The sequence below is a fragment of the Columba livia genome, chromosome 25, assembly GCF_036013475.1.
Source record: "Columba livia isolate bColLiv1 breed racing homer chromosome 25, bColLiv1.pat.W.v2, whole genome shotgun sequence".
NCBI lineage: Eukaryota > Metazoa > Chordata > Aves > Columbiformes > Columbidae > Columba > Columba livia.
The window spans coordinates 2,012,488-2,027,189 of record NC_088626.1 but is presented as its reverse complement, the minus strand read 5'-3'; the positions used below and the strand labels follow the sequence as shown (position 1 = coordinate 2,027,189).

The following is a 14,702-nucleotide window of genomic DNA, read 5'->3' as shown; positions in this document are numbered from 1 at the left end:
TTCCTGCACACAGGTTGGTTTGTAATATTTGCAGAACTAAAAGCTGAGCAGCGCGGAACTGAAGGTAAATAGAAAATAGTGTGTTTAGGGGAGGACGCTTGGACACGTTTCTGCCTTTCTGACCCTGCTGGGAGGGCGCTGGGGGAAGATTTGGGTACCATGAGGCTTTGAGCACATGGCAGGGTGGTTAAAAAGGCTCGGAGCAATTTGGGAGAGACTGGGAAAGCATCAGGGAGATGCCGAGAGCCATCTGGGGGCTTTAAACTGGATTCTGTTTACACAGAGGAGGATGAACTCAGCTCCTCTTCAGTCTTTCCAGTCTGTAAACACCAGGATGCAAACACCGCTTTGAATGATTCAGACATAGTTCAGAAACTGAGTCAGACTTGAGAAACTCCAGTTTTACTCAGAGACAGCCAAACTAAGCAGCCTCAGAGTCAACAGCTCAGAATGCCGCTGCTTTCCTCCCTCCATCACTGGGAGCTTCTGTTTGGATGGCTTTTGATGTGGAAGTAGAGCAACCAATGGGAAAGACCTGTAGCAGGGTGTGGAAAGGGATTAACTTTGGGCAGGTGGCGTTTTATTTAGTGTTTGCAGGATTTTTCGGTAAGGAGGTAAGAAGAATCTCAGTCTCTAAAGGAAAAATCTCCTCTTCCCTCCTTGCTTCTCCTTTACCTTCTAATTATGTGCACAGGGTGATGCTGCAATGATAGTTGGAAGCTTTTAAGCCATGAGTATTTTTAGAGCTGGAAAGGAGGATTTTTGCACCGTTTTCTCCCTTTTTGGTTTTTTAAACTCCTAAGCAACACCTTTTGAATTAAGCTTTGTCTGTGCAGTGGCATCACTCAGAGCTGCGGTCTCTACTTTGCTAGTCTGGGGTTTACAGCCCAAATTATGTGCTCTGGCCTAACTTGCCGTGCCCAGGAGTGCCGGAGCGCTCCTGCTCGCAGCCCGGGCTGAGTTGACACTAACACGTCCCCATTTAAAATGATGAGACGTCTCATGTGTGAACCCAGCTGTCAGATTGTTTAGATCTGAGCGGGGCAAGTGCTGAGAGAAGCTGGTTCCATCTGTTGTTAGTTTGCTGCCAATAAATTTACATCCCACTGCTTCAAAAGCAATAAATAAATACAAATAGCCAGGTTGCCGGTCTGGGTACGTCCAGCTCTGTTTGCAAGGAGAAATACTTCTCGTTCTGGTAAATTATGGGGCTGCTAGAAATGATGACCTGGCTGATGATGGCTTTGATTTTATTACTTCTCTTCCTTCCATTGTCCTGGGACAACTGGGGCTCTCCAAGAAACAGCTTTAGCACTTGATATAGAAACAAATATCCAGGCCAGGAGCCAGCACGGGTGATGATGCCCAGGGGAATATTTCCTGGCTGTGATTTCACTCTCGGTATTTACCCCCGTGGGGATGGGGCCGGGAGGTGAAATTCCTGGCCCGAGGGATGAAACAGCACAAAGAGTCAACTCTGGGCTGTACAAATCCAAATTTCTGCTGGGACAGCCTGTTAGACCTGGTAACAATGATAAAGAGGTGTGTGTTTTCCCTAAAGCTCCTTCTCTCTGTGCCTTGCAGACATTACCACAGCATGGAGGTTTTTACCCACTACGACCTGCTGAACCTCAACGGAACCAAGGTGGCCGAGGGACACAAAGCCAGCTTCTGCCTGGAGGACACCGAGTGCGAAGCAGGTTTGCCAGAGCCCTTTGTGCTGGCAATTTATTGCTGATTTTGGGCGAGGAATAACCTGATGAAATTTAACAAGGGCAAGTGTAGAGTCCTGCATCTGGGCAGGAACAACCCCAGGTTCCAGTATAGGTTGGGAAATTACATATTAGAGAGCAGTGTAGGGGAAAGGGACCTGGGGGTCCTGGGGACAGCAGGGTGACCATGAGCCAGCACTGGGCCCTTGTGGCCAGGAAGCCAATGGTACCTGGGGTGGGTTAGAAGGGGGTGGTCAGTAGGTCAGAGAGGTTCTCCTGCCCCTCTGCTCTGCCCTGGGGAGACCACACCTGGAATATTGTGTCCAGTTGTGGCCCCTCAGTTCCAGCAGGACAGGGAACTGCTGCAGAGAGTCCAGCGCAGGGCAACAAAGATGCTGAAGGGAGTGGAGCATCTCCTGGTGAGGAAAAGCTGAGGGAGCTGGGGCTCTGGAGCTGGACAAGAGGAGACTGAGGGGGGACTCATTCATGTTTCCAGATATCTAAAGGGGGAGTGTCAGGAGGATGGAGCCAGGCTCTTCTCGGTGACAACCAGTGACAGGACAAGGGGTAATGGGTTCAAACTGGAACACAAGAGGTTCCACTTAAATTTGAGAGGAAACTTGTTCCTGGTGAGGGTGGCAGAGCCTGGCCCAGGCTGCCCAGGGGGTTGTGGAGTCTCCTTCTGTGCAGACATTCCAACCCGCCTGGACACCTTCCTGTGTAACCTCATCTGGGTGTTCCTGCTCCATGGGGGGATTGCACTGCATGAGCTTGCCAGGTCCCTTCCAATCCCAAACATACTGTGATTTTTAGGTTTTCAGACCTCAGCTCTTACACTGAACTACCCTGAAAACCTAAATGTGCTTTTGCTGATTCCTGTTAAGTGAGAAATTCAAAGATGTGCCTCTGGGTGATGAGGTGGCAGCTCCCCCCATGCAGTTAAGCAGTACATATATTTTCATACCAGACATTAAGCAAAAACGCTGTTGTACTAAATCTCATCCAAAATCCCGTGCCCTGGAGCTTCTCGCTGTCTACGGGGGCTGGAGAACAACATGCCCAAGGGTGGGAAACGCCACTGTGGATCCAACACTTTTTGCCATTAACTCTTCCCATTTAGATGTGCAAAAACAGTACGAATGCGCCAATTTTGGTGAACAAGGCATCACGGTGGGGTGCTGGGACGTGTACCGGCACGACATCGACTGCCAGTGGATCGATATCACCGACGTCCCGCCGGGCGATTACCTCTTCCAGGTAGGGGAGAAAAGGCACATTTGTGACGCTGCCATTGCTTTTCTCTTATCCATTAGAGACAGGTAACCAGCGGGTTTATTTGTACACCTACAGTAATATAAAGTTATGTTTGCAAAGGGATTATATTCCCCAGATACCTAAAAGCTAAAGAATTACCTAAGAGGACAAAGTCTTACCAGATCACGTACTTTCCCAAGTGAAAAATCTTTGGAAATCTGCATCTAGCTAATAGTTGATGGTTTTATACACTCCATGTGCAGCTAATGTGAATACGCTGTGTTACATCTCATATTATATATATATATTTTATATATATATATATATATATGCACAGCATCCCACTGTCATCTTGTATGAAGTTTTTGAGCTGTTTGTAAACAACTCACTGTATTTGGGTATAAACAGGGCTATTTTCATGGTGTTTGCATGAGGAGTTAAGACTGTGCCTCCAGTTTGTTTAGTGCCAGTGGGTGGAGAGGGGAGAATTATTTAGCTCTAAAACCAGCCAATTAATAGGAATTATTGTTGTTTGTGCTGCATGCAAAAGCTGATTCTAAGTCTGACTAAAGTGTCATATCTAGTCCACCTTTACATAACTTGATGCTGCGTTTCTCCATCACTCCCTAGGTTGTCATCAACCCGAACTACGAAGTTGCTGAATCCGATTACTCGAACAACGTGATGAAGTGCAGGAGCCGCTACAACGGGCAGCGCATCTGGATGTACAACTGCCACATAGGTGAGAGCCGCTTCTGCAGGGGAAGCGTTCATGGTCTTCGAGGAGTGTTTTTCCTGAAAAGAATCCATGTAACCACCGATTTTTTTATCCTATTAATTGCTTGGGGTTATTTAAGAAAATACTTGCGTGTCGCGCTTCAGATTGCGACCTAGTTCAGAAAAGCCAAACCCGCTTAATCTGGATGAACAGGCACTTAAGTGTTGGATGGGTTCTCCAGCTGAGCTTGAAAATATTTCCATTTAAAAATCGGTGTATTTAGCTTTCATTGTCTCACCCGATATTTTTAAGCAACCAAAATTAGCAGTGAAATTGAGGGTAGGGTGTAGTTTGGTCCTCCAAATATGTAAGACTAGAAGCAGTAGTCCTGGGACTCGTGGCTGTTCTGGAAGATTTAATTAATGCATAAATTAATTAGGAAAATTGTTGCCCTTCTAAGGGCTCCAAGTGAGGAGTTGTGGTCACAGTTGACACACAACTGGGTGTGTTCTCTGCCTTGTGTCGCCAACTCTTTGTCTCCCCCTGCTCATCCTCTCTCTGTCCCGTCCCCTCCCCAGGCGGCTCCTTCAGCGACGAGACGGAGCAGAAGTTCGATCACTTCAGTGGACTCACAAATAACAAGGTGTCCACCCGATAGAACGGCGGCACCTCCCACCCCACTATTTAAAGAAGCGAGGTCTCCCGCTTCGGTCATTTCCCTAACCACTGCACACAAAGGAAAGAAAATCAAGCAAACAATCAAACTCTACGTTAGCAAGGTAAATTATTTCCTGAAGGCGCCTTCCTTCCCAGTTTAGGTGCTCAGACCACCATGTATCTCTAATTCCAGTCCTAAATACCGCGGTCCTTAGGAGCGGGATTTTAGACTCAGCTCCGTATCTTCACCGTTCCAACCTTCTCCCTCTGCTCGGCAGCACCATCTTTATTCCCAGACACAGCAAACGCAATTTGCCTTTGTTTGGGTCCCACCAACCTGAAGGTGTCTTGACTGTTCATTTTCTCCAAGGCATTAATCTCGGTATCTTTAAGCTCTTTTGACTCAAGCTTGAACGCACCATTGATGCAAACGCCTCCATTTGTGACGCGGCTTCTCGAACACAGCTAATCCTCCGTACCGCCACCGATTACTCCGTTTTAGCAAAGAAATAAAGGGGAAAAACCAAGAAAAAAGGAGCAGCTTTTTCTCAGCAGAACAGCATAAAGCATAATTTAATACTCTTGAAACTCTGGTATCCAACAACCAACCCCCAGCACAACCTCCGCAGAACTGTTTTCTGCTCCAACCTCCACCGTCGTATCCCAAAGACTTTGCGCATCTCCTGATGATGAGTCCACTGGGCTGGGAAATCCCATTCCACAAGTAAGCTATTTGCCCAAAACATCCTACATGTCTAAATATGACCCTCTATGCTGGATATTCCCTCCACCTTTCCCTTAAAGGATTTAGTTTAAGGCATCGTATCCTCACTGTACCTTAGAGGTCGCTTCGTGGGATCATCATCAGGGTTTGGACCCCCGTAAGTTGCCTTGGAAAGGATTCTTACAGTCGGGAAATTCATCATGGTGCTAAGCGTGCTCCTCTGTTTGTTTGAGGACACGCGTCGCTACACATTTTCAGACACTTGAATAAAAACGTTTTACCCAGAGAAAATGTTTTACATGCCATTTGTGTATTTCTACTCCACGACAGGTTAGGGCCACGTTCGCAATTCCTGGTTCTGAAGGCTTTGTGCTCCCTCTGTGTTGATACAGAAGACTTCTACAAGCAGCTCGTTAAATGAATCATTGTAGCTGCCCATGACTGAAACGGGCTGGATAACCCACCTCACAGGGGTGTTGTGAGGCTTCCAGAACGCAGAAGTCTTCTGCTATTCCTGTCATTGATCCAGTGGCATCGAGCAAAGGTTTTGAGCCTGTTTTTCGGTTGGAAAACTCCATTTTGTTCTCCAGATGCAGCAAAAGCAGAGCCTGAGACACACTGGAAGCTCAACTGCTGCTGCCACAATGTGTCTTGACAACTTCCTTGCTAAACAAAGCAAGTCAGGCTCTTTAAACACTATGGAAATAAGGGGAAAAAAACCCTCAAAGTCACTTGTGTTGTCAGTTTTGGGGGATATTTTAACAGTAACATTACAATGAAGTAAACACTAAACAGCTTTTTTGACTCCTGGAGATGCTCTGTTCTTGCTTACAGCTCCATTTTGGCCAAGGAGATGGAATTCCCTTCATCTAATGCATTTTGTTTTAAATTTATAAAGCAGCCTGACTTTCTGCAAGTGCCCAAGTGAGTAACAAGAGCAGGGCGAGACGCTCCCTAACCAAGAGCCCTCAGAGCGCTTGGCTCTCGCGCTCAATATCTCATCAATAACAAACTTCAACGAACTCCCCAAGAGAAACATCCCCCGTGGCAACTCACTGTTCTGCATGCCGTTTAATATCTATAATATCTTTTGTTTGTTTTTAAAGCCGAGATGATGGTTTATTCCTCTTGGTCCGGGTTTTCGGGCAGGAGCGTTTCGGCGTCCGGCTGCTTGTGCTTCAGCCCCAGCGCCCGCGTCACCAGCCGCTTGGCCACCGCCGTGTCCGTCTGGGGCCGCTCCTTGGCCAGCTGCAGGAGTTCTGGGCAAAAACAGGTGACAAACATTCATTTAGAGCCTGTTCTGCAACAGGCTTGCGCCTAAACCTTAAGCCTGAGAGACAGAAGGGGCCACTTCTATTTGCTTAGTTCCTTCCCAGAATCATAGCACATATGTATATATATATTTATATATATAAACCAGCATATTTATATATATAAAACAGCCTATTTATATATATAAAATAGCATATTTATATGTGTGTACATATATATATATATATATATATATATATATATATATATATATATATATATAGTGTCCCTTGCAAAATTGAGCAAGCCGCATCTCCGAGAACAAAATGAAGCCGCAGTCCAACCAATTCACCCGCGCACAGGCAAGTCTGAGCTCAATTTAAACCAATCAAACCCAGCTCAATCCTGAGTAAGCAGCAAGGAAAAAAGAACCTGAATCGTTAAAAAATAATAGCTAAATCTATCAGGTGCTTTGGGAAAGCCCTTTGGCCAGTAATCTCTATTTTCTGGCTTGCTACGGTTTTATCTTACACAAAATAAACGCGCCGAAACTTTACCAAGTCCGCAATAGTCTGGGTTTGGCAATTATCTAATCATTTATCAGCAACTATTTGCAAAGTTATTATCCAGTTAGCAATGGGGGCTTTGCTTGCTTTTTGTGAATAAAGGCAGCTTGAAGAAAAAGGGGCAGACTCAAAGCTTGGGAAATTAAACTGCTGCTCTTTCTTAACAAAGCTCAAAACAAATTAAGGAAGAGGCACTGTCAGCTAAAGAGCCAAATTTACATTTGGAAAAAGAATTTGCTATTTAAAGTAAATACAGATTTTTACATAACGTTCCCCAGAAGTTTATCATTCCGAATTGTGCCGCTCGGCACCAGCAACGAGAATCAGGAGCGGGAATGAAACCAGATGGAGAATCCAAAGCTAAATCCAATTCTTTGACCTTCCGCTGCAACTCGGCAGCCTGAATTCTAAACTCAGGAACTTCTCCCTGTGACAGTGTCCAATTAAAGCGCCAACAGCAAAATCTGTTTCCACCGCAATGTACCGTAGAAATAACAGCGTAGTCGTGTGTTCAAAGCCTCTGCTGCTCCGAGATTCACGGCATTTCTTTACTGTGGCAAGTGTAACTGATTACAGTATGATTTTAAAAGGCAATAAAATAAATCAAACAACGTCACTGGCTGAGCTTCACCGTTTCTTCCTTCACCTGGTACCAAATAGAATGGAATTGCTGTTGGGTTTGTCTCATCTATGATCCATAGCAGAGAAACCTCCTGGGCAGGTTGATGGCAAATGCAAACCCTACACAACAGCTCGCTGTCCTTAAACTACATAAAAATATATATATACAGGCCATTAATATTTATTTCCCCATTTAATTTGTCATGGTGACCTTCATAATATAGAAGACTGGCAAGCCAAGAAATAATAGTAATAATAATTAAAGCTTGTCTTACTTGGTCGCTGAAGCGCCTTGATCTTCGACTGCTTCGTTGCGTGGATCAGCGGTCGGATCTTTAAAGCCGAATAACGTCGGCCCAGGGCTTGAGATGCTGCAAAGAACAAAGATGGGTCAATATCGGTGGCTTTAATCATTAAAAAATCAGTCTGTGGTAAAATAACACTGAATAATTGGAGCTTCAGCGGCAGACGCGTGATGGCAAGACTTGGACTAAAATGGCTGGACTGAACTTGGTCGCTTCAATCACACAGAAAGAGGCCCAAGAAACATAAAGGAGAAGTCTGTCCTTATTAGACTAAATCCCAAGAAAACAGCGTTAAGTTTTTGGGCTGCACATGTTGGGTGGGAACTCCTCTTGGGCTGTTTGTCCCCAAAAGAGTCACTTGGGTGTCTGACCCACGAGCCACCGCGCTCGGAAGGTCCCTGGGTTATTGTGAACTAACTAGCAGGAATTTTGTCTGGTTATAAGAGAAAAAGCCTGAAATGGCAAAACATTAATTTCTAGAAACGCCGTGTGAGTCGCTCATTGCCCAAAGTTTCCCTAATTATTACCCAAGCCAATTAAAAACCTGAGTTCCCGCCCAATTCCAGCTTCTGGAGCCTGAAATCCTTTCAAGGAATCGTAACTGACTTTAAGCCCGAGCGCAAGAACCAAGAGCCGCGTGTCACAAACCGGCGCGGGGTCCCCTGTCCCAGCGGTCACACACCTGCCGACGGGCTGCAGAAGATTCCCAGGGCGTGCGTGTCGTCCACCCACTGGATCTTGAGGCCGCTCTCGCTGATGGAAAAAGGATGTAGAATGATTTTTGTTAATGAGGAAGAAAAGAGGAAAAGGAGGAGGAGGGGGAAAAGGGGGGGGAGGAGGAGGGGGAAAAGGGGGGGGAGGAGGAGGAGGAAAAGGGGGGGGAGGAGGAGGAGGAAAAGGGGGGGGAGGAGGAGGAGGAAAAGGGGGGGGGAGGAGGAGGAGGAAAAGGGGGGGGAGGAGGAGGAGGAAAAGGGGGGGGAGGAGGAGGAGGAAAAGGGGGGGGAGGAGGAGGAGGAAAAGGGGGGGGAGGAGGAGGAGGAAAAGGGGGGGGAGGAGGAGGAGGAAAAGGGGGGGGAGGAGGAGGAGGAAAAGGGGGGGGAGGAGGAGGAGGAAAAGGGGGGGGGAGGAGGAGGAGGAAAAGGGGGGGGAGGAGGAGGAGGAAAAGGGGGGGGGAGGAGGAGGAGGAAAAGGGGGGGGAGGAGGAAAAGCACAAAACCCAACCACAACACACCACACAATAAACCCATCAGCCACCCTGGGTTCCCAAGAGTATTTAGTATTTTTATCCAGGAATAGCTGGTTCTTTCCAAAGCGTTTTGCCCATTTTACAGGAGGGGAAAGGAAGGAACAGAAGAATATTAAATATGCCCCTTTTGAGCCCACAATCTACGATTTCCCATCAGCTGCCCACAAGAATTCTTTTCTTCTAAAAAAAAAAAACCCTTGGCCAAAATCAACCTCAACTTCAGGGTCTGACTTTAACACAAAACTGTTCTTTGCCGTTTATGTCGCGCTTTACAAAGACAACGCGGTGGCTTAGCTGCACATAATAGAAAATGAGCGATTCATCCTGTGTAACCTCATCTGGGTGTTCCTGCTCCATGGGGGGATTGCACTGCATGAGCTTGCCAGGTCCCTTCCAAACCCAAACATACTGTGATAATCATAATTACGATAGAGCCGTGGAGAACCCCTTGTGTTTAAATCATGCATAAACCGCAGGAAAACAGCCTATAATAAGGCACGGGAAGAGCGTAAGACATAAGGGCATAAAGGCAAGCCTAAAATTGAATATTAACCCGATTGTGTTGTGTGTTTGGGTCCGAATCTGCCGCTCTTGCTGTGCTCGGGTACTCACTGGAAATCCGAGAGCACTTCCAGCAGATCCTCAGTTTTCAGTGCTGGGGAGAAGTCATAGATTTCGGTGACGTGGCCGAAATCCCCATCACCGAGCTGCGCGTCGCCGTAGCTGGAGTAGTCAAAGCTGATCTGCTCGATGCTGATGTCCTTCACCGTCAAATAACCTGCGATCTGAGACCAGCAAAACCAAATAAATTAAAAGAATTAAGTACAATTTAAAAAACAATCAGGTTTCGGTTCAAAGAGCAATTCTGCAGGGAAAGAAGCTCCCGCCCGGGGGTTCTGCAGCCGCCCCAGCGCGGGGGCTCCCACACGTTCCCTCCCCTCCGCTGACTCCCAAGCCACCTTTTTTATGCCCAAAATATCTCCCCGCAGCAAAAAAAGGCAACACAAGCGCTACCTCGGCCAAGAGCTCAGCGGTTCCATCGTCCTCGAGGCCGCTCTGCCCGGAGACACCCGCGTCCTTGTCACCCTCCTCCTTGTCACCCGTGGACAAGCGCAGCTCATGCCACAGCACGTCGGCCAAGCCCGAGTGCTCCTTGTCCCCTTGGGTCACCGGCACCGTCCCCGCATGGTTCTGCGCCGGAGCATCCACGTTCTGCTCCTCAGGAGCCGATGGGTCGCATTCAGGGGAGTCTAAAGGCTCGTTTTGGGCTTCTGGGGGGTTGTGGGGTTGCGTTTGCTCAACGCTGGGGCGCTCTTGGTCTTGGCTTTGCAGCTCGGAGGAACTCTGGTCTCCCTCCACCGTGCCGGCGCTCATGTCCTCACCATGTTCTGCAGATGGGGATGTGATTCCGCCACTCTCCAGGGCACCAGCGCAGCTTTCCTCTTGGTTTTCCAGCCCCAGCGACGCTGCAGCGGGGTCTGTACAGTTACTGGTGCCACTTTGGGACCCCAAAACACCGGCATCCTGGCTGGTTTGCTCTTCAGCTTGCGCTTGGCACGGGGTCGTGCTGCTTTCTGGTATAACAACATCGCAGCGTTGATCTTGCTCTTCTGCTTCAATTGGCTTTTTATTATGGAGAGAAGAAAGCGAATCCGAACAGTCTTTATCCTGATTTTCCTGCCCAGAGGAATCGTTGCTATTCACTAAGGACGGGACATCCGTACAGCACGGGGGACATTCGTTGTTGGCGTCATCGTCATTTTGTCCTGAAGATCCCTCTTCTCCGGGCTCCCGTCTCTTGCCATGGACCACGGGGACACCACCTGGGCCGCCCTCAGATTTGTCCCGTTCCTCCTGTGCATCCGCGACGAACGTTTTAAGGCAAATCTCTTCTTTTTCTGAGTCGGCGCCACCGGTCACCGGGCCCTCCTGCTCCCCCCAGTCCCCCCTCCTGCGCATCGCTTTGGGGACATAAAGGGCTTTGTCTGGCTTCTTCCTGGGCGGCCTCTTGATCCTGCCGGAGCCCACGCGGGGGGTGTCGCCGTGGGTGTCCCCCCCGCGCCACGGCCGGCCCCCCCGGCCCCACGGCTGTGTGGGGCGCTGGCATCTCGGGGGGTTGCTGCTGGGTTTGGGGTCACTGGTCTCACTGGGCAGCCTGGGTGCAAGAGAACGGCAACACGTGAGGAACCCAAATAACGGGGCGTTTGAAGGGAGAGAGAGGAGGAAAAACATCAAATCCAGGTGGGGAAAGGAAAGAGCCTCTGAAACAAAGAAATAAACTTAACAGCAGAGGCAATGATACTGTTAAGCGCGTTCTTTACTTGATCAGATCGCTGGGGACCATCCTCCATACGTGCTGAAAACACCAGATGCTCCTGCGTTGCTTATATTCACATAATTATTACATATTATGCTACATCACTTCGAGGCCCCTTCCAATCCCTAACATTCTGTGATATACATTACAGTTTTTAAGAATTTTGACATATATCTATACTAAGAAATAACTGATGATGTTCGCTATTGGTTAGCTTCTTTCTTACACCTATTAATTATCAGTTAAATATAAACTAAGCACTCTGCTTCTAAACAATGTATTACTTAATCTTCTGTCTTGTCGTATAGAATGATCTAAAACTTGACAAATATCCCCTCGTTTTGCAGGTGGTCAGAAAGCGTTGACGACATCAGTTGGTTAGTGATGGGTATGTATTTGTAACTCAATCACAGCATGCGTTAATTTAGCAGCTTCTCTTCCCCTCTGCTGCCTTAAGGACCGGGATGCACTGTTGGTATTACTTGTGGAAAAGCATCACGCGAACTTCACACCCGTGAACCCGAATGAAAACTCATGGTTAAAATGAACCGATGCGTGTACGGCACCTGACGGCCGAGTGGCAGATCACCGTCCTCCTCCTCCATCCCTCTCCCACGGAAAAGCTGCTCAGCAAATCCACGTTGTCCACGGTGCGATGGATCAGGTACCGGAGGCGACTGGACAGCGGGGGGAACAGCAGCACCCTGTGGGGGGAGAGGGACCACGGGCAACATCCCCATGGAAAAAGGATGGGAATAACACAAGGATTTATTAACCCTTCTTCCCCAAGTCATTCCTGGCGTAGGATTTAAAACCAAGCCCAAAACCCAAGCAGGGCTTTCTGATATTAAAGCGACAAAACCCCGTGTCCATCCTAGACGTCCAGACAGATGCGCTCGCTTTGCACAGAGCCCCAGGGACTCTCATTCCTGCCCAAATTTGATCTGGGAATGGCTGGAAAACACCAGCAGGAGGGTGACGGTTCCTCCCAGCCTGAGAAACCAGCAACTCAAAGAAAACAAACGGGTGAACAGGCACCACGCTCAATTCCATCACATTTAAACACAGTCTTACAATTCTGGTTTAATTCCTGAGCATCATCCAATTGCAATTTTACTTTCTCTGCCAAACTTCTTTTTTAAAGGCCATGAAACACAAATTTAAGGTCATTACAAGCCGGCTGGAAGCTGAACTAAGCAATCCCACCCCTGCTCCTGCCCGACACCCTCTTTTTGGCTTCAAAGGTCACTGGACCAGGGAGCAGGTCCAGTTAAACCCAGCCTAGCCAAAGAAAAACGACGCAGCAACCCAAGGCAATGGGGTTTGGTGCTGGGAGGAGCATCTGGCGCCCTGCGCAGAGAGGGGAAATGAGGCAAGTTTGATTACAAAACTATTCATTAGAGCTCGTTATGCTGACTAGCGACCTGGGCTGGGCCGGGGATGGCGCGGAAGCCGCTGGCATCCAAAATAGTTCGGGAACGAATGGAGAAGGACACACGGTGAAAACCCTGCGCCGAGCCAGACCCCGCGGGCAGCAAACGCTGCTGCCCAAAAACCAGACAGTGTTTGCACCCCAAGGAACTGACACAAAACAGAGATGAGAGTTGGGACGTGCTGCTGCTCCCGGGGTGGCACGAGCCACCCTTGGGGACGCTTGGGGACCCTGTGCATGGAGCCCAGGGCTGCCACCCACCTGTGGTGCTGCCCCTGCAGCATGAAGTGCTCCAGCTCCTCGGTGATCCTGCCCACGAACTCATCCTCGTTGGGCGAGAGGAACACGCCGTCCATGCAGCGCAGCGCCAGGGTGGCGGCGGCGGGGAGCTGGGGGGGACGGGGATGCTGGAGATGCAAACCTGACCCCCCTTCACGCACCAGCTGCAGCCCTGACCCAGCCCTGTGCACCCCTCAACTGCCCTGGGTACCCTCCTGCACCCCATCCCTTGCCCTGTGCACCCTCAGAAGCCTCTGCTGCTTTTTGCATCCTATAACCCCATCCTTGTGCACCCCCAGCACCCTCTAGTACTCTGTGCACCCCAATATCTCCCCAGCACCCCTTGTGCACCCCATTCCTCCCCCAGTACCCTCTATACAACCCACTACCCCCCCAGCACCCTCTGTGCACCCCATTCCTCCCCCAGCACCCTCTATACACCCTATCAACCCCCAGCACCCTCTGTGCACCCCTTTACACCCCCAGCACCTTCTATGCACCCCACTACACCCCCAGCACCCTCTATACACCCCACTACACCCCCAGCACCCTCTATACACCCCATTACCCCCCACCCCCTCTGTGCACCCCATTAACCCCCCCAAGCACCCTCTATACACCCCATCAATCCCAAGCACCCTCTGTGCACCCCATTACCCCCCCCAGCACCTTCTATGCACCCCACTATCCCCCAGCACGCTCTATACACCCCATTAGCCCCCCAGCACCCTCTGTGCACCCCACTCCCCCTCCACACCCCTCTATGCACCCAACTAATCCTCCAGCACCCGTATGCACCCCATTTTCCCCCCACCCCCTCCCCCGTACACCCCATTCTCCCCTCTCCCCCCGCACCACGTGCTGCTTTCCGCACCCATCACCCCCATCCCCGCCACCCCCATCTGCCCCATTCACCGCTTCCCCCCGGATCCCCTCGTCCCCCCCACCCCAATCCCTCCCCCGGCCCCGTGTCCCCCCGTGTCCCCCATGTCCCCCCGGTCCCCCCGCTGCCCTCACCAGGCCCGGCCGAGCGGCGGATCCCGGCGCCTGCGCCCGGTCCCGGCTCCTCCCGCCGCCCCGCCCCGGGGGGGCCGGACCGGCCCCGGGCGCCGCTGCTCAGACATGGGCTGGAGCGTCTGCCCCTTTTCCCCCCGAATTACGGGCGATGGGACGGCGGGGAGACCCCGGGAACCCCCGACCCCCTTCCTGGGGACACCGCGAATCCACCCCCAGCCTGGCCCGAAACACCAAATCCTGCAAAAACCCCCATTTTCCTCAATGTTGGACTCACCCGCATCCGTGGAAGCGGCGGCGGAGAGATTGAAAGTGGGACATCCGCTCGCTCAATTTCCCTATAACACAACTCTTCTATTAATACTAATGCTTTTCTGTAATTGCAAAGATTCCTCCAGCCAAAAAGCCGCATGTTTTTTGGCCATCTTGTCGTCTTTCTTAGGGAGAACAGAGATGCTGAGAGCCTGAGTTTTGGGGTGACCACCTGGAGATTTGGTCATTGTATCAGGAGCACCAGGTGAAGCCAATGAGACTTACAGGTGCTAGTTATTCTCCTAGTTTCACCTTGCTTTCTTAATGAATCAATGCAGAAATCCTGGGCAGGGG

At 49.9% G+C, this 14,702-nt stretch overlaps 2 protein-coding genes across 6 annotated transcripts in view; one reads left to right on the top strand and one right to left on the bottom strand.

Moving 5' to 3' along the window:
* Positions 1-5,356, top strand: part of LOXL2 (lysyl oxidase like 2) — a 44,725-nt gene extending 39,369 nt beyond the window's left edge. For all 4 annotated transcript variants that reach the window (XM_065040941.1, XM_065040939.1, XM_065040940.1 and 1 more), the window contains 4 exons: positions 1,585-1,700; positions 2,833-2,969; positions 3,597-3,708; positions 4,263-5,356. In XM_065040941.1, coding sequence (XP_064897013.1) covers positions 1,585-1,700; positions 2,833-2,969; positions 3,597-3,708; positions 4,263-4,342 — 445 coding nt within the window. In that variant the 3' untranslated portion in view covers positions 4,343-5,356. The remainder of the gene's footprint in view (positions 1-1,584; positions 1,701-2,832; positions 2,970-3,596; positions 3,709-4,262) is intronic.
* Positions 4,884-14,394, bottom strand: R3HCC1 (R3H domain and coiled-coil containing 1). 2 transcript variants are annotated; one of them, XM_005513514.4, is made up of 8 exons: positions 14,374-14,394; positions 13,065-13,192; positions 11,938-12,075; positions 10,069-11,209; positions 9,667-9,839; positions 8,491-8,561; positions 7,779-7,874; positions 4,884-6,324 (listed from the first exon to the last, which is right to left on the bottom strand). In XM_005513514.4, exons 1-8 carry the CDS (start codon positions 14,377-14,379, stop codon positions 6,185-6,187), a joined length of 1,893 nt encoding a protein of 630 aa, XP_005513571.3. In that variant the 5' UTR covers positions 14,380-14,394; the 3' UTR covers positions 4,884-6,184. The 2 variants fall into 2 exon arrangements, with proteins under 2 accessions (XP_005513571.3, XP_064897015.1); XM_065040943.1 differs by lacking the exon at positions 14,374-14,394 and adding an exon at positions 14,100-14,197.
* Positions 14,395-14,702: the final 308 nt, after the last annotated feature.